Source organism: Hirundo rustica, chromosome 3, assembly GCF_015227805.2.
Source record: "Hirundo rustica isolate bHirRus1 chromosome 3, bHirRus1.pri.v3, whole genome shotgun sequence".
Taxonomy (NCBI): domain Eukaryota; kingdom Metazoa; phylum Chordata; class Aves; order Passeriformes; family Hirundinidae; genus Hirundo; species Hirundo rustica.
The window spans coordinates 43,123,970-43,149,508 of NC_053452.1; the positions used below are offsets into that span (position 1 = coordinate 43,123,970).

General features: G+C 43.9%; 1 protein-coding gene across 3 annotated transcripts; it reads right to left on the minus strand.

Moving 5' to 3' along the window:
* Positions 1-24,819, minus strand: CAPN9 (calpain 9). 3 transcript variants are annotated; one of them, XM_040058496.2, is made up of 20 exons: positions 24,467-24,819; positions 19,834-19,903; positions 19,287-19,405; positions 18,549-18,682; positions 18,027-18,195; positions 17,411-17,494; positions 17,079-17,164; positions 15,224-15,301; positions 11,474-11,634; positions 10,519-10,676; positions 9,688-9,896; positions 9,003-9,039; positions 7,818-7,898; positions 7,228-7,285; positions 6,605-6,669; positions 4,144-4,212; positions 2,668-2,746; positions 1,908-2,024; positions 829-887; positions 1-122 (listed from the first exon to the last, which is right to left on the minus strand). In XM_040058496.2, the coding sequence occupies exons 1-20, from the start codon at positions 24,677-24,679 to the stop codon at positions 96-98; spliced, it is 2,073 nt and encodes a 690-aa protein (XP_039914430.1). In that variant the 5' UTR covers positions 24,680-24,819; the 3' UTR covers positions 1-95. The 3 variants fall into 3 exon arrangements, with proteins under 3 accessions (XP_039914430.1, XP_039914432.1, XP_039914433.1); XM_040058498.2 differs by lacking the exon at positions 15,224-15,301; XM_040058499.2 differs by lacking the exons at positions 19,287-19,405; positions 19,834-19,903.
* Between the last annotated feature and the right edge of the window lie 720 nt (positions 24,820-25,539).

The window sequence follows — 25,539 nt, forward strand, 5'->3', positions numbered from 1 at the left end:
TGGTGAAGTTTGCATGTGACGGGAAACTCAGCTCTTGGGGCAAAAGTCTCAGCAGCAAAGTTGCAAGAAACTCCTGGCATCCAAATCAGATTTCTTCAGATGTTCATTGCCAGGTTGATAAACTAGTGTCAGAAAAAGATCAACTTTACAATAAAGTATTTCAGGCCATTCTCTCTCCCCGTGTCTTTCCCCAAATGAGAGCCATTCCAAAGTGGTGCTTTGCTCCGAATTGACCCCATGCAGCAAAAAGGACATTGGCTCACGTGGCTTTTACATCCTGTCATTAAGGAGAGACCTCAGCCAGCAGGAAGGAATAAGGCAAAGCTCTCCAAGAACTAGATGCTGGAAACTTTCTCTCCATCCCAGCCATCTGCATGGGTTCCAACATTTCTTTTCCCTGGGAATTCATTGTGCCTCACCCCAGTGTGAAATGAGAGACAAGGAGAGCACAAGAAAATAAGAAAGCTGTGCTGAGCAGTGTGAGAAGAAAATGATAGAAATGCACAGGCAAGGCTGATCTGAATTCCTGGGGGATTCAGGGGAGTGAAAGACCCACTGCGCCCCCATCCCCATCTGCTCCTTCCTCTTTCCCCCACTGAAAGCTGGCACCCAAGGAAGAAAAAAAAGCAGAGAAACTAAAAAAGGGACATGGGAAGCTGTCAATATGCCCCAGGGCAAGGAAGGAGGGAAATAGCATGGAGGAGATTTAATAAGTGCACTCTCATGGACACCTGAAGTGCCATGCAGAAATACTCCAGCTCTTAGAAGAGGACAAAGCTCTAGAGAAACTCCATCATTTTGTCAGTGTTTATGAATCTGTGCTCATACCTCGCCTATATTCAGGTTAATGAACTCCTTGTTTTTCGCACTCAGTGCTTGGAATACTCCTGAAACGAGAAATGGACACCAGTGCTATAAATAAACCCCATTCACATTCATACAAGAGCTCTCAATCCCACAACGAGGAGAGGCCATGCCAAGGAGAGGGAAGGTCTGGCACAAAGGCTGATTGCTCAGGATTGCTTGGTGGTGGTAGCTCCTCTGACAAAGCAAAGTCCTTGCAAGAGGAAATGTCTTGCTGACTTAAGGCCTTTATGCAAGGCTCATGTCAGAACTTGTCTGGAAGGGGTGTCCTGAATGTGCTAAACAGTCAGATTTGGAGGATACTCTGAAATTAAGCCAAGAAATTTGTATTTCTTTATATATCTCATTTAACCTTCTATCTCTCAGAAATTTAATAATTCTATTGCTACAGTCAAGCCAGAAAGTAAAGAGAAGAACAAAAGCAAAAAAATCCATGAAGAAAGTTGATTTTTCTTCTCATAGAGTGGATTGGGTTTTATTTGAATTCAGAGCCACACTAATGATCACTTTATTCAGCCATTTATCCAGCCTTTTAAGCTATGTCTGCTACTGCTGCTTTGTAACCCCGGTGCCAGAAGTGAAGTGAGACTTTGGGTGCCTTGATGTACAGGGAACCACATCTGAAGCCAAAAGGGAACATGTTATGCACAAGGTACAGGAGCTACCTGCCCAAAGACATGACAATTTTCTCTTTCCATGAGGCACAAGCCATACTTGAACCTTGAACTTGCATGATCCCAAATTAAGCTCCTGGGTGACACACAAGGAGGGTTAGGACATGGACTTTACCAGCATTCTTCACATGCCTTCAACATTGCTGCAGAGTTTATGTAGCAAGCTCTATTCACACGGGGAAATTTTCCATTAGCAGCGGAACATTTTCCATGTTACAGGAGAAAAGCCATCCTAAATGCAAATGCTAAACACAGCTCCTTTCTGTTAGCCTTGTACTTGGATATTGTGCAACAGATATGCTCAACAGCAGAAAGCAGAACAATTTCTTTTTAAAAAGGGATGGAATTCCAGAGGAAGGAGATACTCACGACTCGCATTCTCCAGGCGTATTAGGCAGTTCAGAAAATCATCAAATTCAATCTGAAACTGCTCATCGGAGTATCGGAGGACAATCAGTTGCAGCAGGTAATTGTTGAGCTGGTATCCTTCCAAAAGACACACACGAAGAAGTGAACAACCTCACGCGTCAGGGGGCATCTACAGATCTCTACTAACTAATCTCGAAAACCACTTAATGGGAGGATACTATGTGGCGCCCATTTGTCCAGAAAGAGATCTAACCACAAAGTTCCTTAAGTTTGTAATGAAAAACAAACCCTGAACAAGATATTTTTCAGACACTACAATTTCTAGTCCGTGCAGACTGTGATGTATGAGAGACCATTCTGTCTTCTTGAATTTGGAGGGATTTCTGCAAAAATATTTGCTTTAATAAAAATAGGTTATGATGAAATACTAATGCAGTGATTGCTCTTCATAGCAACTTACTCTCTATTCCTTCAGCCCTTGAATGTAGATGGACTCTGAAGTGGTTTGTTTCAGGATCTAACCCAGCATATGTGCAGCCCCGTTGAATTCAACTGAGCTCTATAAAATACAGAGATTACTCTGCCTGCCCTCCAGGACTGGGGGTACCTGGGGTAAAATCACCCTACTCAATGTACCCAAGTTCTCTCTGGGGTTTAGACCTCCTCTCTGCTCAGGAGCACCTGGCCTGTGTGATTGTCCTTTTCACCCACGCTGATGTGCCCAACAGATTTACCAGATAAAATGCAGTGCTTGTCTTACCTGCAGTTTTAAGAGCACCACGAAGCTCGTAAGAGGACATGGAACCAGATTTATCAAAGTCAAATTGAAGAAAGATACTCTGTTATAAAAGGAGCACACAGCTCAGTACTGGTGTATGAAAGGGAGCACTGATATGGCATAGAAAGGCAAGGTGTTTATCTACAACTGCATAGTACAAGCATTTAAGAAAGCTGACAAGTCTTTGGTCTAGACCCAGTCTGATTTTATAATGGAGGAGCAAATCTTGGTCCCAATTCTCCTTGTCATATGAACAGGTTCTTGTGACTTAAACAAGTACTGCCAAATCCAAGCATTAAAAAGTACTGAGCTGCTCTTCATTAAAAATTCCATGACTTTTTAAAAAGTGATTTTAACTGGAAAGATAGATGGTTCTCTGTCTTTTAACTCTTAACTGACCCATTCTCTTAATCTTATTTTATGTTTTTCTCCATAGTTCTGAGCACTAGAGAGAAAGCCTTTAACATGACGTTAATATTGTCACTTACTCATTTGCTTCTAAGTATAAAAGGTCTGAATAGACACATCCATGGTACAACCAAGAAAACTGGTGAAACAGTTTGAATTTTGACCTAAATATTAAGCAATTTTCAAGCTCAAGTTAAATTCCATCCTTTTATTGAGACGATAAATACGACTCTCCTTTGGAATATGAGTTATTTGGAGCTGTCGTCACATTCAGCTTAAATTTTTCCAGCAAATATATGTGCAAATCTTCCTACAGGATACAAGGATTTCTCAATCCCCTTGTTAAAGCACAGTGTGTCCTTTGTTAAAAGAGATGTGGCATTAGGACTCAGAAAAAGTGCTGCCCATTTTTGATGGGCTAGATGAGAAGCAAAGAGCTGCATATTTGGAATGCTTTGGTGAAGCATGAATTCAGAAAAACCTATTAATGGCCATAAGGAAACAATTATAATATCTTTTATTTGAATATTCAGTCTGTGATTGATTCTGCAAGCCTACTTATTCTTACTGCCATACACAGTGGCAGGGAAATGTGTTTAAAATTAGAATCAGCACTTTCCCAGACTTCAGTACAGTTGACTCCTGAGAGATCAGCAATGAAAATGCAGTGACTTAGGAAATGATTGTTTCCTACGAGTCATGAATCATCACTTTCTTCTTCTGTACAACAGCAGTTATGGAAATCCCTTGAGTTTCCTTTCGATTGGCTTGCTTATTAGTGTCCATTGCATTCTTTATCCCAAACGTATTTGATTAGCTTACAAAAATCTCAGTTATTTCTAGAAAACCATTATGATTTATCATCATGGAAAGTTAAGAATGTCTTTGACTATCCAAAACAAACCTCATGCTTTTAAAACATTTGTTTTGTATTAAAATTCATGGCTTGAACACACTCCTGTCTCCATTTTTGTCTGCATATACCTAATAAACTGTTCAGGAAATGGCTAATGAAATGGAGGAAAAATTACAGTGGATAATGTCACCTACTATCCATTTCTTCATTTTTTCCCAGAAAACTTTGAACTCACTGAATTCCAGTTTCCCGTTGCCACTGGTCTGGTAATATGAACTAAGGAAAAGGAATTGTTATATGAAAGCCCAAATTCAGTCTGAACTTTTCAGAGTAGTTCTTTTAAGCAGAAAATGTTAACTGTTGACTGGAAAGCCTATGATGCTGCTGAAACTGGCATTGGGATTTCTCATGAGGTAGAGCTCCAGCAGTTACAGTCATGCCAGTGGCTGTGATACTGCAGGAACGTTATGTGTTATAAAACACAGCTGAGCAATTCAGCAATTCAATTCTTCCTCATTACATAAGGAAGAAAGACAGATTATTCTAAGGCAAGAACAGTTTTGAATGTAAATGGGATATAAATGATTCAGAGTACTAAACTACCTGATTATAACAAATTGCAACTGTACCCAAAGGAGATAGCCAACCATGTGCTGTTCAGTATTTTTATCTAGAGACCAGACTCTATTGCAATGGCTCAACCAAAAATTAATGTGAGTAGTGGGGTGAGACTGGCAAAATCTGGTCCTTTGGTCTGAAATAAATGCCTGTATATCAGTTCTAGGAGGCAATGATTAGATCTTCCTGGCCTTCCCTCTGCCTGAAGTGAGGGACTTATTTCATAGAGTTACTGATGCTCCCAAGCACAGTTCACTTCCAGGATGTAGCACCTGCTCTGAAATGCTAAATAAGGAGTGGTCCCATTCCCCTTCCTTTTTCCATCTTGCCAGGACAAAACCCTTGCTCAGATGGACACTGGCTCAGTGAGCATTCACAAAGGTCAAAACATGCCAAGTGGGGTCTAGCTAACACCTGCTGTTATTTGAGCACCTATGCTGGTGTCATTATCGAGGGCACCCAGAGATCTCAAGGACATTCTCACTTCTGCAAAGCATTTTTTTTACCCAGCCAGAATCTTCTTCCCAAAGTCATGTAGAATTCTGTCCCTACTCGTCACCACCCCATGGTGACCATTGCCAGGGAATTCAGTAGCATGTGACACCAAGGAGACTGTGCCAGCATTGACTTGGGTTTGCATTTTTATGGGTTTGCTCCTCCATTGTGCTCCAAATAGCTTATCCAGAGTGGGATGATTGTAACTGTGTTCCTTGTACTTCCAAAGCAGAGGAAGAGATGTCTCCCCATTTATTCAAAACTATGCAAAGATTTGCTTGGAAGCATTGCAAATCATGGAAACTATTTAGTTGTATCCTAAATAGCAAACCCAGAACTGCTGCCATGCTCCAGGGTCAAGCGCAGGCCCTGGCTCTGTGCCAATACCATGTAAGGATGAGATGTGATCATGGACAAGCTCCCTACTGAGGCTTGGTTTTTAGGCAAGGAAATTTAGATCTGGTCCCCTGATCCTCACTGCATGTGCAGGGTGACTAATCTGCACGGAATTTTAATACTATGAACTAGCTTTCACAGGATAAAATTTTGTCTGTTTGGTTTTCTCTTAGAAGCGTTTGAATGGATGTTACCTCTGCCATGGACTGAAGCAAAAAAAGCAAAAGACATCTCAGCTGACCAAGCAAGACATAAGCCAAACACTAGATACCTGCCTTCTAGGACAGTTGTGTCTCAAGTGTAACAATACTGTTTATTGGGAAAGCATATTGCAAAAGCAGGTCTACCTGAGGAGAAGCCATGCTAAGCAAATTCAGCAGGAACCAGAACTCTGCAAGGGACCAATCTGCTGGGGAAGCACCAGGGCTGTGATTCACCTCACCTGGGGTCTGAGCAGTCATTTAGCACTCCTCAGTTAGGTACATCCAGAACAATTTTCCAGCAAATATATGTGCAAATCTTCCTACAGGAATTACACCACCCCTTTCACTATCTACAAAGGAAGTCTAGAAAGCTGGCTTAGATGTAGATGTCTACACCACAAATGCCTACATTTGGACAGACAACTCTTACCCACATGTCTGTTTCCTGGAGTCTCAGGAACCAGTTGAAAGACAAGATTTTCCAGTTTTTAAACTGATTGTCAAAAAAGAGCTTTGATATCAGCAATTTTCACTACTGCTGATCCTTAATTTCTGACCTGTAACTTGCATGCACAACTCTGGTGAATTTAGCCCCCCAGACATCAGACTTTTCTGGAGTTGTCTTCTAGGTCTCTTTCAAATAAACCACAGTTTGAAAAAGGCACTGTTCTATACAGAAGTAGTTGGAGATTTAATTCTAAAGATGGCCAGCATTAAAGCATCTGCTTCAACGTCTGCAACAGAAAACAGTTTGTCCTGAAACTCCTAACCCTACACTTCTAAAATAAAAATCAGGATAAAACAATCATGTATTTTTGTTTTCTTTGGATAACGATCTGTCATGACATTACCAAATCCATTTCTGACATCCACGACATATAATGTTACGGACAATTATATTCATTCAAATTTTAGCCTTGCAGGCACTTATTTGAAAGGATACATCCATAAGAGAAATGATATTTCGGCATGAAATGAGACTTAAGTTCTTGAATTTTATGTTCTTTGCTGAAAAAGAACAATAATAGGAAAGAAATCATGTGTGAAGCTGTCTTTTATAAACAGAAAGGAGAAAATAGGACTCATGAACAGAGATAGTTGACTCTTAGTCCTCATTGTGGGACAGCCTGTGAAGATGAAGGCAGCTCACTGCAGAGAAGTCTCAGTCCAGACAGAGATGCATTTATTGGAGACATGACAGGAAATACGGTCCTTGATTTGTAAATCAGGAGATGAGGTTCAGGGAGTGACAGGTTTTCCCCTGTGCAAAGGGCCTGTAGCAAGATCAGGAGCTACATCCAGGTCTTAAAAGTCCCAGCCTAGTGCCTGTCTCTCCCCAGCAGGGTGGCAGTGCAATAGAGAGCTGGCCTCACCGAGCTGACACGGATCATGCTGGAGGCAGGGCAAGCTCATGGACCAAATCCTTTTCTGGCTCTGCTCTCACGGGCTCAACACCACCAGGGTGGGGCCATAAGACAGCCTTTAATTTTCTATATGTAAATTAATTTAATGGCAGATTTTATAAAGTTATGTACAACCCGTAGCTTAGAAGTTGTCAGCCCTTACTTTTTTTTAATACAGCATTCAGAACATATTCAAGTTCTTCTGCAGAAATCTCCATGTCCTGCAGGAAAAAAAATAAAAAAAGGAAAAAAAAAAAGAAAAAAAAGAAAAAAAAAAGAAAAAAAAAGAGTGAAGTGTTACTTGAATGTTTCTGTAATCACACATATCAAAAAACCTCAGAAAACACAAGCATCACTCATCTGTACTTTATTGCAACTCAGCAAAAGAGAACCATACAAAACCCAGAAAAAGCTAAAAATTTAAGAGCTGCGAGAATACAGGAGTGTTGCTGTGCATAAGAATGTCTGCGCAGGAGCTGCTGATTCAAAGAAAACTCAACTGCAACTGAACATTAAACTAGGTGGGCTCCTTCAGAGCTTGAGTTCTAGCTTTGGTCCTCCTGCTTGCTCACCAGGAACTGCACCCTTATCCCTCGAGCCACAAGGCATGGTGACATCTGGTGCCCAAACAACACACTGCAACTAAGCGTACTCCCAAAACACGCCGGGTTTGTTTCATGTGGCCCTGGATAGGAGCCGAAGATTTTCCCTTCTTTTTGCACGTTGCTCTGGCCCAAAGTGTTTCGCACTCACCTTTCCTGAAATCTGCTCAAACAGTGCTCGGAACTGCTCTTCTTCCTCAGTTTCTTGTGGGCCTGTGCTTGGGAGTAGAGGCTGCAACACCAACCACACAAATCCTTATAAGAATTGTAAAATGTGACATTTCTCCTGCAAATAGCCCCTCTGTGCACCCGGGACCCCTGTACATCTTAAAATAAGGGTACACATGCTCCTCAGCTCTGCCAGATCTGAGGCCTCCCAGCCATCTCTCACCTTCTCATTTCCTTCGCCTGGGCAAGTGTGTTGTGTGCCATTGCCTTGGTAAAAACCAAGAGCACCCATCCTGGAAAACACCTCTCCTCTCATCCCACCCTGCACCATTCTGTTTCCCTGGGCCCCCAACAACCACAGCGCTGTTTGAGCTCTCTCCTGTGGCAGCATCCTGGGACCTCTGGCACTTCGTGAGAGCACCAGCCAGAGGTGGCTGCACTTCAGCATATTACCCAGCACAGATCTATTTTGCTGCAGAACATGGCCCTGAGACGCTGGAAACGAAGATGTCGTTGTTAGCTGAGTCCCCAGAGAAGAGTTTTACTAAAGAGGGGCAAATTAGATCTTGGCTTAGCTTGTTTCCATGGAAAGGCACACCACAATTAATGGCTTATTTGCAGGGATACACTTAAACAGGAGCTGACTCAGACCCAGCTGCAATTAGTGCTCAGCAGGCAGACCAAGCCATTCAAAAGCAAAAAGAATTCAATCATTTCAGTAGGCACGTGTATGTGTAAGCTCTTTTATGCCGTCTAAAGTCCTGTGGATACTAAGAAGTAAAATAAAGATATTTATATGCAAAATTAATGTAGGACTCTTAGACATTCTCTTGCTTTGTATTTTTCAGAATAAATAAAATTTTAAAAGATGTGGCTCCCCAGTACAAATGGGTGGTGCTTTCACTGCACATGTGGCGGCTGACACCCACCTCCGGCACTGGCTGGCACTGGCTGCCTTCAAGGCGATGCAAAGCATAATGATTATAACTTTGATTGTTACAGCTCTTTTACCATATTCAGCACAGCTTAGCATTTCAGTGACATACACAAAGCTGGCAATTGTGTAACGTTCCTGTGAAATGAATGTGGTTTAGCCAAAGACAGTAAAAGTGATGTGTACCGGCTTCTGCTGAGCTATTCTCTTGTTATTTTAACTCTGTAGACTTACCTCAGGGAGATCAATGGCAACATTTTCATCTAGATCCCTAGAGAAAGCAAAACCTTATTTGGTATCTGAACGTGCTTGAGGTGGAAGCTTGCCTATTACCTTTTCCCCAGGTAAATGATAAAACGGGGGGTTTTTTTAACAAACAGGTTATGTTTAGCTAAAATTCATGATACAATCAGACTTTTGCACTTTTAAATTTTGGTCTAAGCCCTTAAAAGCTACATTAGGCAGGGCTCTGGGAGGACACAGCTGTGCATGTCATCTGCTAAAGAATTCATCTCATTCTTTATTCATTATTCATCGTGAACATATTTTTTCCTCAGTATGCTTTTTTAACATAAAATTGTCTTTTGGACAAACTTTGGGAGGAAACAAACAGGAAGCAAACACTGCTGTATTCACAGAGACCCAAACAGTGCCAGGCAGTTAGCAACTCTTCCCTGTCTAACTTCTAGCAGATTCATCACGGCATGCCCTATTTCCTCATCTTCTCAACCCCTCTCAGAAAAAGGTGTAGCAAAAATGGGCAAAGACAAAAACACCCCCAAAAACCTAAATGATCAAGAGTTTGCCATGCCGGGTCTCTGCTGTAGGGCTGGGTGCCTGGCAGCCATGCTCTCCCCAGGAGCCAACAACCCCACGTGCAGGGGAGCACTGGAGGGCCCAAAGCTTGCTTCTGACTTACTCAGTGATGGCCTTCTTCTCAGAGAAGATCCTCAGGCAGAAATCTGCCTCCTGGTGTGGCTCAAATGTGGTGGGAATCAGGATGTAATCACCTGGGGGCAGCTTGAATCGATGGGATACTTCCCTTAAATTGATGTAGGTTTTGCTCCTGGCCTTGGAGGGGTGGTACCTGAAGAAGTCTTTGCCCAAGTGTCCATCTCTGCCAGGGCTCTAGGAGGGAAAAAAAGACAGTGTTGCACTGGCCAAGGTGTGCTGAAAGCTGTACTCATGCCTTTCCTAATCACAGAGAATTCTGCCTGTCACACCCCAGGCTGTGATCCCTACTCTCATTCCCTCTCCCAGGTGCTTACAGCAATTTAGCTCGCACCTTATGGCAAGGACTCAATACCACTGCCCTTTCCCACCCAGAAGGCAGTCTCAGAGTACTCTGGGACATTGTCTTCCTACTTGAACATTCCCTGCCATTAAACACCATCATCCCAGATAGGGTGTCACAGAGCAATGACAACAGGTTCACCAACTTCAGCCTCACTCGGGGACAGGCATCTGCATGTGATGTGTCCCACGATGCTCAGAAGAAGCAGTATTCCCTCTCCCTTAGCCAGGCAGGGGGTGACAGATCTATGGGGCTGAGGGGTCTGTCCTAGGAACCAATGGCCCCATGGGGGCTCCTAAATTCTCCTCTGAGAGGACTCCATCCTCCATGGGGCTTGATGTAACTGTGAAGGTTATTTTAAGAGCAAGGGCCCTATAAGTGGGGCAGGGATACAAACCCAGAGAAAGTTCCAAATGCTCATAGTGCAGCTCCTGTGCCATAGCAGAAAAGGAGTACCTCATAAATAGAGTAGCCAATGGTCAGCATTTCAGCTCCAAGCTTCTTGAGTTTACGGCGATCCTTTTGCATCAGTGCTGCTATGAATGTGCACTCATCTTGTCCATCGTCCTTCTCTGTCAAGTGCAGCTTGATTTGTGGATTTGTCCAGAAAGTCTCTGCCAATGTAAAGAACACCAGAGAGTTTCTTGACTCAGAATAATTAACCACCACCACCATTACTACAAAAATACTCCCACCAAACCAAAAAAGACAATGAAGCTGAGGTTTCACTGAAACTTAGTTTTGCCATAAATCGTTATACTTCTTTCCACAAAGCTTTGCAAAAATTAAGCCAAATCCCAAAGTCCTTCATGGAACGAGGTGCAGGAAAGATTTTAGGCCTGGTGCCTTATTAAGTTACCATGGTTCAAATTAAGCTGTCAGCTGAAATTTTGTTAAAATTACATAGCTACAATGATCCCATAGTGCTGGTGCCAGTCTGCACTAACACAGTTTGTATCCATGACACAGCTTCAGAGGCACATAAACATGTTGGCTGAGCTGGGCTTTTATGTCTCATTTTACACTTGCTGCTGCAATTTAACTGGCTTATTTGAACCTAGTCCTGCTCGTGGAAATGTCCTTAAAAGGTAAATCAGATCCAACGAACCTGAGAGCAAAAAAACAACTCTTTCACTACTTTGACTCTTGTTCAAAGTCTCAAGCGGGACCCTACAAACATTTATCACTGTGTTCATTGCTGGTTTGTTCATTCAAAAAAGCCAGTCACAGAAAGGTCTTATCTTTAAAGTACAGCGCTCTTAAAGCCCATGGTTTGAGTTTCCTCATTTGTCCCTTTGGGTGGTTCCTGTCAGCTGAACTATCCTGCACCCACAGCTCTGGCTACAGAGCTTCTCAGGATGAGTAAAGATTTCAGTGCCTGCTTCTCATTTTCAAACTGGTATGTACTTACCTAGGAAATTTCTACATCCTCCTGCGGTGGCTCCGCGGACCCAGCTTCCCTGGTGGATGGTCACTTCCCATTTGTGGGCAGTGCTGTCTCCCAGGGCATCTGGAGTCAGGTTGCAGATCTCAACTTTGTCAAAATGCACTTTGAAGTCTTCAAATTTCATCCTGAGCAAAAGACGCAGTAAGGAACAGGCAGCCACTCATTTTTGTGAAGGATGCCCAGCAGAAATATTTATCCCCCAGAGCCAGATCACCAGTTCATGCAGGGTACTTTTGGTGACCATGGATATATGCCAGCGTACAGCAGGAGGGAACTAGCTTTCACTCACTGTGGTGTAAAGCACAAGCACCCTTTTTGTCTGCATCTCATTCTGACATCTCTTACACCTTTCTTTTATTCAGCTACAATTGAGTCTAAGATGAAATAGAAGTGACACTGGCACAAAACCTACAGTGGAAAGAGTTATTTCACCAACACCATCCTGGCATTAATGGCTGCATCTGTATTACCAAACTAAAGCATCATCTGGCACGTGCAGGAGCTAAGTCTTCATACAAATCATCTGTATGTTCAGTATCAGGCACAATGATAGCACAAACAGTGACACATGGTGATGGATTAGTCAAGCCATGATATGATTACCCAATTAAAGCAGCATTTGGGTCTCTGCTAAGGTTCCTAGGCTCAAGCTGCTCACCCTTCCCTCCCTTACGCGTGCCTGGGACCTTGTTCTAGCAAAAATATACACCAAACATGACAGATAAAGTGTGTTTGGACTTGAGAAATGTCTCCAACCTGCCCTTGAAGGTAGCACAGACACTGCTGCCCGCTACTGTGCCTCACAGACTGCACTGAGTGTATTTTGTGCCCAAGGTGGAGACATGTAAATGGCAATGGGAATGAGGGAGCAAATGCCACTATATGGGCAGATTTGAGCTGTTAGCCTGGGCTGGTTGAAACTTGCCTGCTCAGCACACAGAGAAGCAGATATGCCAGGAGATTTTATCTAGCAAGTACAAGGGCAATTAGATACCAATAGTTCCACTGGCCAAGGAGTCGGCTCAGGGCTGATCAAACAGCCAAGAGAAAGGACAGCCAGAGCCAGGCACCACTGGGCACTGTGTGCAGCCCCGAGCAATAGGGAACAGCGCACAGAAGCTGTCTGGGAGACAGCAGCTTGCATGGTGTGCACCACAAGAACAGGAGGCACATATACTCTAAGCCTGAGGGTAGTTTTGGTAGGCTGAATTTCCCTCTGTAAAAGAGCTGATGCATTAGGCCTTCGTGAGGGCAATTTGGCATCTAGATATGTTCTCTGCCCTGAATTGTTATCTGGAAGAGCCCCCCTCTCTCCCTGGACCATAGACATAACAAGCAAAAAAATGGATCTCCTCCCTAACATAAGCTTCTATAACAATCCTTTTCCTCCTGTGGCGGATGCCAAACAACAAAATGGAGTAGCAGGAGAGCAAAAACCCTCCAAGATGAGAGTTTATCTGTGGCAGTGGCAGATAGGACACAGCTGGCCCCAGTTGTACCTCATCTAACACTGCTAGTTCCATTTTTCTTCCTCATAACAAATAGATGTCTGTGGTGGTATTAATTTACACTTGCTATGGGCCATTTTACAGCTTGGTTTAGGTGTGGAAAGAAACAGCAGGGTTTGCTTTGCTGAGTTCTGCCCTTTCTTGTCAGCTATTCCCAGATATTGCTAGCCCTAGGTACTGCTAATTCTCACTCTGATGCTCAGGACGCTAAAGCAGGGGCAGCATAGCAAAATCTGTCTCTAAATGGCTTGGTTTCCTGGCCACACTATACAATTTTGGGCTCTTTGGAAATGTGCTGCAAAGCAGAGGAAGGGGTTGCCCTTTATAGATTAGATTTGACTTCTAGGAGGTAAAATACCTGTTCTGATTTCCCTAGAGCTGTTCTGGGTTTGTACTCAGGAAGGGAGAAGAAGACTCTGACCCTCTGATCTTGGGAGGGAGGGGACTAGGATGAGTGAGAAGCTGATTTCTTAGCCAACCACAAGATGCCCCTTTGCATCTATTAGAAGCTGTTCATTTGATGCCTACGTGCACACTTTTACCTCCGTCATGTGGTGAGGTTTAAGTTCTGCCCTATATTGAGATACTTGCTGGAGTTACTTGGGTACTGTGTGAAGTCTGTCTCCTTTACACTCACCACAGAAGCTACAGCTGTAGCCAGGTCAAAAACAGACAAAACCCACCAAACCCAAAACCGAAACAAACACAAAAGCTTTTTGAAGAAACTGCAAATGCCCTAATGCATGTGCTATGTCAATAGCAAAATAACTCAAAATGTCTTCTGTAAAAACACAGTAATGGAACAGCCACTGGACCTACTTCCCTCCAGCTATCAAAATTTGGGATAAATCATTTTGTGTGACTTAACACGCTGCATTGTCTATATCAAATAACTACTCAGGCCTGATCTTTGGTTTAATTTGCAGGCAAAATCTGGAACAGCTCCACTGCATACCTCTCTAGATTTACCTCTGTGTAAAACAATTGAGCATCTGGCCCTAGAAAATGTGACCCAACACATTGTCACAGCACAGTCAATATAGGGGGGCATCACGTGCAAGTCAGCCATCTGCTCTGTCTGAGATCATGAACTTGGCATGAAGAACACCTCACACTTCTAAAGCAATTTCCACCATGTTGGTTTCTTTTTTTCTTCTCATTTCATTTCATTTCATTTCATTTCATTTCATTTCATTTCATTTCATTTCATTTCATTTTTTCCACAATTTCACACGTATCTTGGTGTTCTTTTACTTTATGCAACTAGTAGTATTTCTTCTCAGGACTCATTCTCTTCCAGTGCATGCCCAGAATGAATCTTGAAGGCATTTCATAGCTGATACAGTGCCATACAATGCTCCCTTCTGTACATCCTGCCTTTGTTCATGGGAAGGACTTAAAGGGTGTTACATTCATAGGACACACACAGTATTTGAAATACCAGTGCCATTAACTAAACTGATTTTTGAGGGCTTTTGTTATTAAAACAGACATAGGCACACATGAAACACAGAAAACAAAGAGAGCATTCTACCTGCCCTCTCTTCAGCAGAAACTGAGAATTTCGTCACTCAAAGGCTTCTTCCTTGTTGCTTGTGTGAAAAGTGCATATTATATGGCTCTACGCAAGATATTTACTATATGTATTATGCTGTATTAGTTGTTAATGTTGTATTAATAGTTTGATAGTATAGTAAATGTAGTTTTGTAGTTAAAATGTAATTTTTATGTACCAACCACAGGAAAATGTAAATCTTTCAGAGAAAAAGAATTTACTACTTCCTTATCGGAAGAGACCAAATCCTCCTGCCTCGCTCGGCCTTGTGGATGCCATAGAGATTAAAGGAAAAAAAGTGATACTAACCAGAGACAATTCTTTGTTTGAATGGAATTTATGCATCATGTATGAAATGTATGAATATTCAACAGGCTATTGCTTTTAAGAGATAATCCTTTGTTAACAGGGGTCCTTCTTTGGAGCTTTTTGCTCGGAGAGGCACACAGACGTCTGGTTTTTTTATTGTCTCGTATTGTCCTAACTCTAATTGTTCAATTTTTTACTCTAATTCTATTTTTATAACCATCTTATTTACTATTAAACTTTTAAAATTTTAAAAACAAGTGATTGGCGTTTTTCACACTTGTTTCAGACACTTGCACCTTGATTTCTGATTAGAGTCAAGCACTTTAAAAACCTGTGTCTTACCAGAACTCTCCATCATCCTGTGCTGCCTGAGACAGGCGTCTCTGCTCCAATGGGCTGACTGAGTGCCACTCTGCAGAGCTACAGGGAAAAAAAAGCAACCTTTACTACAGGTACGTGGCAATTAACTCTCCCTGGCTCAGAATGACTGGCTGCACACAACAGCAGGCTGTTCTTCTCTCACATGGGTTTTATTTGTGCAGCTTGCACAAACACAGTTGCATTTAAGAGGTTTCCTGATCCTGCTGGCACTCATTTATTATTATACCAATTAATGCAGCCAAAAGAAGCACCAGGCCAAAGACCCCAAAGCTGCTCCCGGGTGGCCTCAATGTTAATGACATTGGGACTGGTCTCAGGTGTTTGGCTTGGAGATAATAGGGCTATTGGTAAACCTCAAGATGCTGGTAAGTAAACACTCTCCTTAAATCTATATTCCAGCTGTAGCACCATCTTCTTTTTCATTCTTGTTGCTAATTTAGGGCCAGATTTTTTTTTTTTTTCAAAATTGAGTCAATGGGAGCTGAAGAGGATCCTTCCCCTGCACAGAGAGATTTGGTGGAGTAACTGGGGCCACAGGTTAAGTCTTTGCCTCATTTTCACTCAGCCCTTCAACTCCAGCTGTGGCATATCAAAACCGAATAAAAACCCTGATAAAGCTTTTCAGGAAATCTGGAAGTGCACTACTTTATTTCCAATTTGACATAATAAACTTACGGAGTAGAAAGCACCTTGTGTCATGGTTTTTAATCCCAGAAACCACTGCAAAATGTTAACACAGTCTCCTGTATTGACCTGCAAGTCCTATTGCATCCTGAGTCCCAGAAAGCTTCCCAAGTGCGGAGTCAGAGCTCTGCTTTGCAGAGACAGCCTTTTTGATGAACAGCATAAACTGCCAGATGCCTGTCCTGATCATAACCTCTCCATCTTTTTCAGATTTAAGAACTCATTATACATGTCAATTATCCATGTTTTTCTTCAAGATAAAGGATCTGAGCTGATGTGGATGCATTTAATTTACTTCTGAGCCATTATAAGGACAGGGAAATTTAAAATAGTCCTACAAATGATTACATGCCCCAGCAATATTAAAGGGCCAGGCAGGTTATGGTTCCTTTCCTCTGCATCTCTGTGAATAAAAAAAAACCCTCAGGAGAAAAAGTGAAACAAAAATGAAACTATGCATATATGCAAACATATACTGAAAAGTGTGCATTGGAGAGGAATGTAATGTTGATTTTTTACTATGTGTTTTTATCATTTTGTATTGTTTGCACTTTGTTTACCATTAGTAGTAAACCCTGACTGGTTTTCAGGCCAATCCTGTTGTGGTTTGGGGTCCTTCCACAATTTGAGCATGGAGAGGGTCTCATTTAATGGCCATATATTAAGACATTACTCCTGATGTGTTTAGAAACCCCAAACAATAAACACAAAGAGATGCAAGTTATTCAGAGGGGGTAATACACTCTCAGCTTATCTGTAGTAGGACAAAGTATGGATGTTGTGTTACAAGTACTACAGCAACAGGCTTGTAAATATTTAACAAAAAATATCACACCAAATATATAATTTCTATAACTGGGAGTGTATTAAAATTAGTTTATCATGTTTATATTAATGCATGATTTCTGCTAATGTTAGGTTTTGGGAACTAAACAACCTCGATGGCATCCCTGCATTGCTCTGCTTTGAAGATGCTGAGGGGGAGATGCTGTAGGGCAGTAATACTATTAGGCACATGCAAACTCTTGGTTTAATTTCCCGTGGAGCAGCTGGGGCTGCAGGAAGCCAGCTGTGGAGCAGAAGCTGGGATTTGGCCTTTGTGAGGCCAGCATGCAAGGGACAGTGCACCCACTTGTCACTCCAAGGGCCATTCCACTCCACTTGTCCCCACGGGTTCCTTATCCTTATGAGCTTCACTTGCTGGCCCCTATAACTCACCTGGGGAAGAAGGAAATAGAGAAAATATTAGGTGTCAGAATCTAGGGAGCAAGGCTTCTCCAGTGTGCAGAGGCTGGTGTTAATGGCTGGGCAAAAGGAGCAGAGTGCCACAGGAGAAGTGGGAGGGAAAGCTGGACGGGAATTTGGACAGCTTCCCCAGGATAACTTCCCCCATCACCTGAGGCGGAGGGGACACTACCTCATCTTTTCCCCAGGTGTCTCCTTGCTGCGTGCCGCTGGACATACCTCCTCAATGCCAGTCACAGAGTACGCATGGCCTTTCACAAGGCCAAATGGGGTTCGGGCTTCCGACTCGGCAGCACTGCTGGTCTGGAATAGGGGAAAAAGTGTGAATGAACCTCTCTCTTCAGAGTGAAATCACAAGTGATGTCACCTGGTCCCTTCCAAGCACCAGGCCATCCAGCGGCTAAGCCGTACTACAAACAGGGAACTTGTATTTCTGCTCAGCCATGGTGCAATGGTCCCCTTTTAGGAAAAAATATGGGGAGTTTTAAGTGTTGTTCACTCAGAGAAAAAATAAGGTGGTTCCAGGGTGAAATTCCTCCTCTGCCCTTGTGATTTTGTTTTAGCACCACCTACATTTCCAGGATCTCAGTCTTAACTCTCAGACTGAGATCTGGTGTTCACATGGTCTCCTTTCTTGTAAAAAGGCTTTGAAGGACAGTGATAGTGCTGAAGGGTTCTATCAGCCAGCTGAGTATCACACTGCCTAATTCAATAAAAATTTAACTGGTCTTTACAGCAGCAAACTTCATCAGGAGGAAAAGTGAAACTCAAACCAGAAAACATTGAACCCCAAACCTGAGGGCACAGAAAAACTGAGACCCCATTTCTTACTTACATCAATAGAGCAGCCCACCATTGAGCATCTTTTCAGGGCTTTTTCTAGGATTTCATAGAAATTGTCAGGAGCTGCCTTAACATCATACATTTCTCCTATACCCCCAGTGAAATCCTCCATGGCCTCTATCGTACTGCCACCCTTCAGAGACTCGTAGCTGCCATTCAACCTGGAAAACACATGCTGACTGTGAGAATCGCTTTCAAGATATCCATGTTTGAGAGCTTTCTCGCACCTGTGTTGAATTGCAGCAATAGCACTGAAGTCAAAACAAGCACCCCAGAGAGGACCCAAGCTGTAGTTTTGGGGTCATTCTGCTTCCCTTTTTAGTTGCATATTTAATTCATCCATCTCTCCATATCTTTAAAGCCTGGGGGTGTTCTTTCTTTAGTGCCAGTTGTCAGGCTGGCAAGGGCAGCAGCAAATGCCAGAAGCTGCTCACTAGAATTGTGAATACCATACGAACAAACTGTGAATAACGTATGTACAAGCAGCAAATTATGTATGTGCAGTGGGACTTACTTGGCATAGGCTTTCTCCAGTAAGGCACTCCAAAATTCATTGAGTTCAGCTGAGTGCAAGAAAACCAGCCGGTCCTTGAAGGTGGGTAATCGGTCATCAATCACGACATCCAGCCACTCGTTGTGCTGCCAAAACTGTTTAGAAAGCATGGAGCATGAGTTTGCTGACAGAACAGCATTTCCTGAGAGCAGGATTCTGGTGCCCCAGCAGTTCTAATTCTAAGTTAGTGACAATCATAGGCTTGATTAGAAGACATGTAAATAATCTCTTCCCACTCTGCCAAGCAAGGCTGCTCTCTACGAAGGGTGATCAGTCCTAAGGAAACACCAAGACTAAATGTGTAGACCTGTACTGTAGCTCCTTTTCTGGTTGATGTCACTCATGTAGCTACACAAGTGTTCACCACATAATTCAAGACTCCTTTAGGACACCCATGTGTTACAGATCCCAGTTCAACTCCTTTAAGGACTTACATCCTAAGTGAGGTGTGTGTGCCCAGGAAAATGTGAAATTATTTCCAAAGTCATGTATCTGCTCACAAAACAGGAGTGGCTGTGTTTGTGCCTGTGTGAGGCTGACACAGCCCTCTAGTTTTTCTCGAAACATGAACAACAGTGTGAGCCCAGAAATCCTGCTTTTTCAGCATCTCCTCTGCAGTACCCGGCAACCTCCCTGCAAAATAGACCATGAAATGTAATGACAGATATGTGTTCATTCTGTGACAGATGTTCACCTTACCTGGAAGTGAAATATTCCAGCATAATCTGGCCCAAAATTTTGATCCAGTGGCACCACTCTTGCTAGTGCTTTTTCATTCAGTGTGAGAGAAGCTATGGCTGCTAATAGCCAGCAGTCACCTGTGGATTGAGAAGGGGAAAAGAGGAAGAAAAAGGGGCCAGAGGAGATGTTATGATAGTTAGCTGCCACTTCCCCTGAAATCCAAAAGACAGCCTGAGTGTCCCCAGAGGGGGTGTCCCTGCCTGGCCAGGGCAGACTGTGATTCCGTCTGGAGGTGCTGGTAGACAAAAGACCCCCTTGGGTTCACAGTACCCTCGAGAGAAAATCCTTCCCTGATCCTGAATCCCAGTGCACCAAGATGGTCACTGGCATGGATGGGAGGGAGCTATCCAAGAGGTAGCTGTGGGCAGGGGAGCCTGGGCAGAACCTCCAGCTCCACTGCTCCCACCAGTTCAGGAGGGACAACATCCCCTCCTGTGTGAGGACACTGCTGCTGCTCCTCACGGTGTGTAGACAGGAACACATCCACCCAGGGGGAATCACTCACCAAGATCCCCTTGACAAATGTCAGTTCTGGTGGCTCCTCCAAGGATAAACTTGGGGTCTTTGACAATGTCCTGCAATAGTGAAACACAGAAATTACTTAGAATGTGCCAGGAAAATATTACCATCACTCTGAACCAGACTTGCAGCAGTGCTGACAAACCCTGTGTGCCACACGATCTGCATTATCCCGCAGCAGTGTTGCCACCACAAAGAACAAGATGGGGAATCCTTGCTAATTAATTGCAGTGTAGAGCAATTAAAGAATCAACTATCCTCATTTTTTTCATAATTAGTTTGCTTCTAATGAAAGGCTGGTGTTCTTTATTCATCTGTAGGCAATTGTTAAAATATCATAGCACAAACTCATCCAGAAGATTGATGTCAGGTTGCAGCCCCCATTAACAGGGCTGTGTGCTTGTTTTCCTCCAATGGTTGAAAAAAAAAATAAATTTGGCAATTTACTTTTAACTGAACTAGTAAGCATTTTATTTACTTGCATGTGATACCTGGAATATACAGGGTCTGACAACCATGAGACAATTTCCTCCTCAAAAAACCAAACTACAAAGACAGCTTCAGTCCTGTTAATTTTTAGGAGGAGCTGACACTACCTACTCCATGTGGTCAGAGGTCAGAGGGAATGGTGCTCATAGTGGCATTACAGCAATTCTCAAGCATTCATTAGACTGGTTTAGTTCAATTACTAGTACCATGGCTGGATAGAAAAATTACAGTGATAAACCAATAAATGTGGCAGGAATTCTCTTCTCTTCTCTTCTCTTCTCTTCTCTTCTCTTCTCTTCTCTTCTCTTCTCTTCTCTTCTCTTCTCTTCTCTTCTCTTCTCTTCTCTTCTCTCTTCTACGAACTGTATATTGAATGTAATTGATTGAACTGAATGGAAAGGGGGAGAGGAGAATATCTAATATGTTACTGGAGGAATATGCCTGTAGTTAATCAGTCTGCCTGATGCATTATTGCAGACCCTGCGGCATGAAGCAGATCCTTCTAAGTGGCAAATGAAACAAATTAATGGCGAGGGTGGGGGAAATAGAAGAGCACATTCAATCATTTAATCCCTGCATTTGCCTAGATTAAATTGAGTTGCTTTGTGTTTGTATCACAGAATTTTCTCAGACCACAGGGCAGAATATCAACAGTTTTGTTCAGCTTCCTGCACTTATTGCTGAGGCACCTGCTGCTGGCCACTGCTGGAGCCAGGGCACTCCCCTCAGTGATCCAGCACTGCTGCTGCGGAGCTCTCCCCTGCAGAGACAATATTCAGGAGGAAGCTGGTTTGCATATTTTTTGTTTGCCTTTGCTGGGGAGGAAGTGGTGGCCAGGTTGTCCCTCAGCCACAGGTGCTCCGGGGAGGTGGTACCATGGAACATCATGTCCCCGGAGTGTGGAGCAAAGGGAAATCAAACATCAGCTCCCCCTTACCTGGCCCTGCCTGCTTGTTAAATACACTCAGTCTTGTTGGGACTGGGCATGAACAATAAAACCACAGCTCATTGCCTCTAGACATTGATATAGCAATGGCTGATAAAGTAGTTGATCTTCAACAACACACTTGGTTTTAGCACCATTGCTCTCAGGAGATGTAATTCTCATTACAACTAATGCATTTTGTTGTTACCAAGAAACCCTGTGAGTCAGCAAGGGACAAGATAAAAAACTTTCCACTGATACGGGTTTAATTCATGACTCATTGTTTATTACACATATCTGTAACTCACATATGGAAAAAATGTTTTCAACGTCCTTTGTCTAAAGCAATCAAAAAACATTTTAAAAATATCAATAAAAAGGAATTGAAAAGTTGTTGACTGGACTTCTGCCACACTGCTGCACAAAAGAAAACAGACTCTACAGTTTTTGAGTGTGTGTTGCAAAAATAGTATTAATTTTAAACGGACTTTCAGAGGGTATGATAATCTATCAGGACTTTTAGCATGTTGAAGGACAAAACCCAGTATTCACACACAGCATGCAGTAATTTAAGGATTCACCTGCATGAGGATATTGCCTAGAAGTAGGAACATGCAGCCTACAGGGAGATGAAACATAGTGATCCATGACTGTCCTGATGCTGCAATAAAGCTGTGTTTCTTCAAACCCAAAAGCAAAAAAATTGCATCCCTGTGCCTGTCTCGGTCTGGTAGAGGGGCTACATAGAGACCTAAAACATGCTGAGATTGTTTAGGTGGTTTCTGAGATTACATTTCTCTGCCCAGTCCCAACCTGTCATACTGGTTGTCCTTGGCTGTTCATACTAGGAATATTTCTTTATTACTTCCTCCTGTAGACCATAGATTCATTTGACATTGGTAAAAACCATTTGTCTTTCCTTTCTTGGGTTTGATTTTTTTCATTCTTCAATTTATATGTTAAACTTTCCCAGACACTGAGCTGTTGAATTCACCCCAGCAGCTGAATTTAGAAGGAAAGGGGAAAGGGGAAAGGAGAAAGGGGAAAGGGGAAAGGGTCTTCTGTTCTTCAGATTGTTCAAAAATTTTGAAAGAAGACAGTTTGAATTTGTAATTAAAATGGATTTAAAGGATTGCTAAACAAAATCACTACATGTTTTTCTGAATCTTGGAGCACTTCACTTATGTAGAAATTCATCTGGTGGAGATCCACTTAGTTCACTGATTGCAGTGGGAGATTTACAGATTACTGCTAGCTGAAGGTCTTGCTCCTGCTGCAACAAACATGCATATATACAGACACATGCATGTCAAAGTAATGAGAAGGCCTTCTCTACTCTCGTTACTAAAGATTAAACTCTAACAGATTGTAAATCAGAAGATTTAGATTATTTGTCTCTGCAATTACCCGCACATACTGTGCTACACTTCATCCAAGCTACTGTAAAATACTGGTGGGAGAGGCAGTAAAAATTAGTCACCAAGAAAAGAAGTTGGAATATAAATACCCTACATAGAGGCTGTGTTTTTGTACTCACCCTCTCCAGCTGTGGCAACTCACCTGGAACATGCTCCAGGCCCATGTTCCCTTTGCAAAGTAAAATGTTAAATTGAAATTGTTACAGCACCTCTATTTTGCTGCCACTTCTGATGGATAATAGAGGTGAAACAGATTTAACTTAAATGCTGAGGAGCCAGAGCAGAGCATAACTAATAGCCTGTCCTTACACATCCCCTCAGCCTCCCCTGAGTTTTATTTCTCTCAGTGCAGCTCACAAAAGTGTGTGGGGGGAACTGGAGTGTAAAGGCAGATGCCATTTGAGGTAGCTTACTCATCCTGGAGATGTTTCCAGTTCAGCACACAAAGATCCTGAAGATAACAGACCATTCTCCACTGCCCCTGTGTACTATACACAAGGGCACACAAGATCTCTACCACTCCTGGTCACATTTTACACCAAACTTTAACTATTCTGAAGCCCTACAAAGATAAACTAGCACCTAAGAGCTGCGCAAAGTAAAACCATTCTTTATGATTTAGTGTCATGGCCACGTGTATTTTTGGTGCCTCACAGCACACTAGTGTCACCACGCCCAAAACATTTCAGCCTCACATCCCTCTCCTGTGCTGGGAGGGCAGCCCCACAGGCCACCTGGGTTTTTGGAGTGCAGACAGGCAGCAGTGCCTGCGGGGGATGCACTTAGCATGTGTAGGGATCTCCAATTTTTTTCATAACTGAAACTTGTCTAGGAGTAACAGCTTTAATTCTGCTCTGTATCAGCACTATGTTAACTACCAGATGCTGAGGCACTGAATGCTTATCACTGTGAATTAAGATAATTTAAACCCTTCTTTAAGCTTACTTTGTTCTTTCTCTCCCTTGGTATCACTATCACCAACGAAAAGTTTCTTTATAAAGGAAGAAGCTTTCAGACTATGAAAAAACCCAGAATAAACATCAGTCGTTAGCAAAGAAATGAAATGTTGCTGCATTTTTTCTGTGGTTATTAGTTACAGAGTGAAGCGGGGAGAAGGAACCCAGAGTGATGCTGGGTTTGTGAACTGAGAGCACGTGACTGGTCCAGCTTCAGGCTCCCACTGTGTTATTAATGACTCTTATGCAAGATGCATTAAGAGATACTCACTGAGCCCTTGGCTACTGCTGAATGGCTCAGTAACCACGGCATGCATTTGTAATCTCTCAGCGTTCCCTGATGGAAGTGAGCAAGTAAGTGTAAGACTCTCGTACTCTAAAAGTTAAAAGGTTTGCATTTTTGAAGTTTATCATAATTATGAATTTCCTGCATTAACAATACTCAATTTTACACAGTTAGAACATCATCATAATGTATTTTACCCTTAATTCCCTGCATGGTCTCTTATTTTCATCATTCGTCTGGCAATAATGTAAGAGAGAAGCTGATTGTGGGTTTTTTATGCATGCCCACAAATAAACATGAGTGTGTCTGTACAGCGAGCTACATCGGGGACACGGCGTGAAGCCTTCCAGCCCTCTCATCCTGCAGCTCGAGCTCTTTGCGGGTGGCATCCCAACCCTGAGCCACTGCTCCTGAGGCGGGAAGGGTTTCCCCCCACACTTCGTCTCCACATCCTCTGGACACCCCACGCATTTGGCGCAACCCTGAAGCACAGCGGCGCCTGACTTTGGGCAGGACGGGAGGAACGAGCACGACGGCGTACTCACCCCGGGCCTCTTCCAGACGAAGGGAATGGGTGGGTTTTCGCTGAAGAAGAGAGACGAGTTGCAGGCGGGGAAGTCGGAGTCCTCGAAGAGGATTCCCCTGCGCAGGCACTCCTGCCTCAGCTGCTCGTAGCCCTTGCCCGAGCTGTGGGTGGCGCGGGCGGCCCCGGGATGCGCAGGCGGCCGCGGCTTCGAGTCCTGGTACAGGTAGGGCATGTCTGCCCGAGAGAGCCCGGCGGGACAAGGCTCGGCTGGTGGCCGGGGCACAATGAGGGGCAGGACAGGTGGGAAAAGAGAGGGGAGCGACAATGCCTCACGTGCCTCGTGAAGGAAAAGGGGGTGGAAGGGGCTCTGTGGTGGGGGAGCCGGCGATATCCCCCAGCCCTCCTCTGTGTCACCTCCTTGAGCTGCTGCCGAATGAGACTGACCTCCCGGCAGCTCTGCACAGCACCACAGACAAACACCCTGAAAGCAAACAGGGAGGGAGGGCGGCCGGTCCCGAGCCCGCCGGGAGCGGAGCGGGAGCGGCCGGGCGGGGAAGGGTGTGCGCGGCCCTGGCACCGCTCCACACCCGGCACGGCCCGGCGGGAGGCTACGCCGGGAGGCGGGGAATGGCTCCCAGGTATGCAGAACACGGCCAGGGCCGCCGAGCTGAGCCTTGGGTGAGAAACCAGCGCCCACGGCGGGCTGCGGCCTGGCTCCCACAGGTGGGAGAGAGAGCGGCCTGGCCTGGCCGCGGCAGGGCTGCCAGGTGTTGTCCCCGCTGGACGTCGTGCAGGAGGGACAGCAGGGCCAAGGGATGCCCGTGGCCACGGCTGCTCTGCTGGCCCGGACACAGAGCAAAGGCTGGGCGCGCACAGGAGGGGCGTGCAAAGCTACGGGGGAGGACTTGGAGCAGGACACATCCTGTGCAAACACAGGAAAAGCATTAGGAAATGCTCTCCTGAGGAGGGATTCTGATGGGCCACACGCTGGAGGAGTTCTGTGTGCACTGTATCATGTGATTTTAAGAACAAATACATACATCCTTGTGACCGATTTCCAGGTTTCACGACCTTGTTTGACCACTGGTGAAG

What these genes read in the sequence shown, in the direction of transcription:
- CAPN9 (XM_040058496.2), bottom strand. Translation starts at nt 24,679, where the DNA reads ATGCCCTACCTGTACCAGGACTCGAAGCCGCGGCCGCCTGCGCATCCC. An exon ending in TCGTCTGGAAGAGGCCCGGG is followed by an intron (nt 19,904 to 24,466) that starts GTGAGTACGCCG and finishes TCACTATTGCAG; the next exon opens with GACATTGTCAAAGACCCCAA. An exon ending in CTGTGACTGGCATTGAGGAG is followed by an intron (nt 17,165 to 17,410) that starts GTATGTCCAGCG and finishes CTTCTTCCCCAG; the next exon opens with GTGAGTTATAGGGGCCAGCA.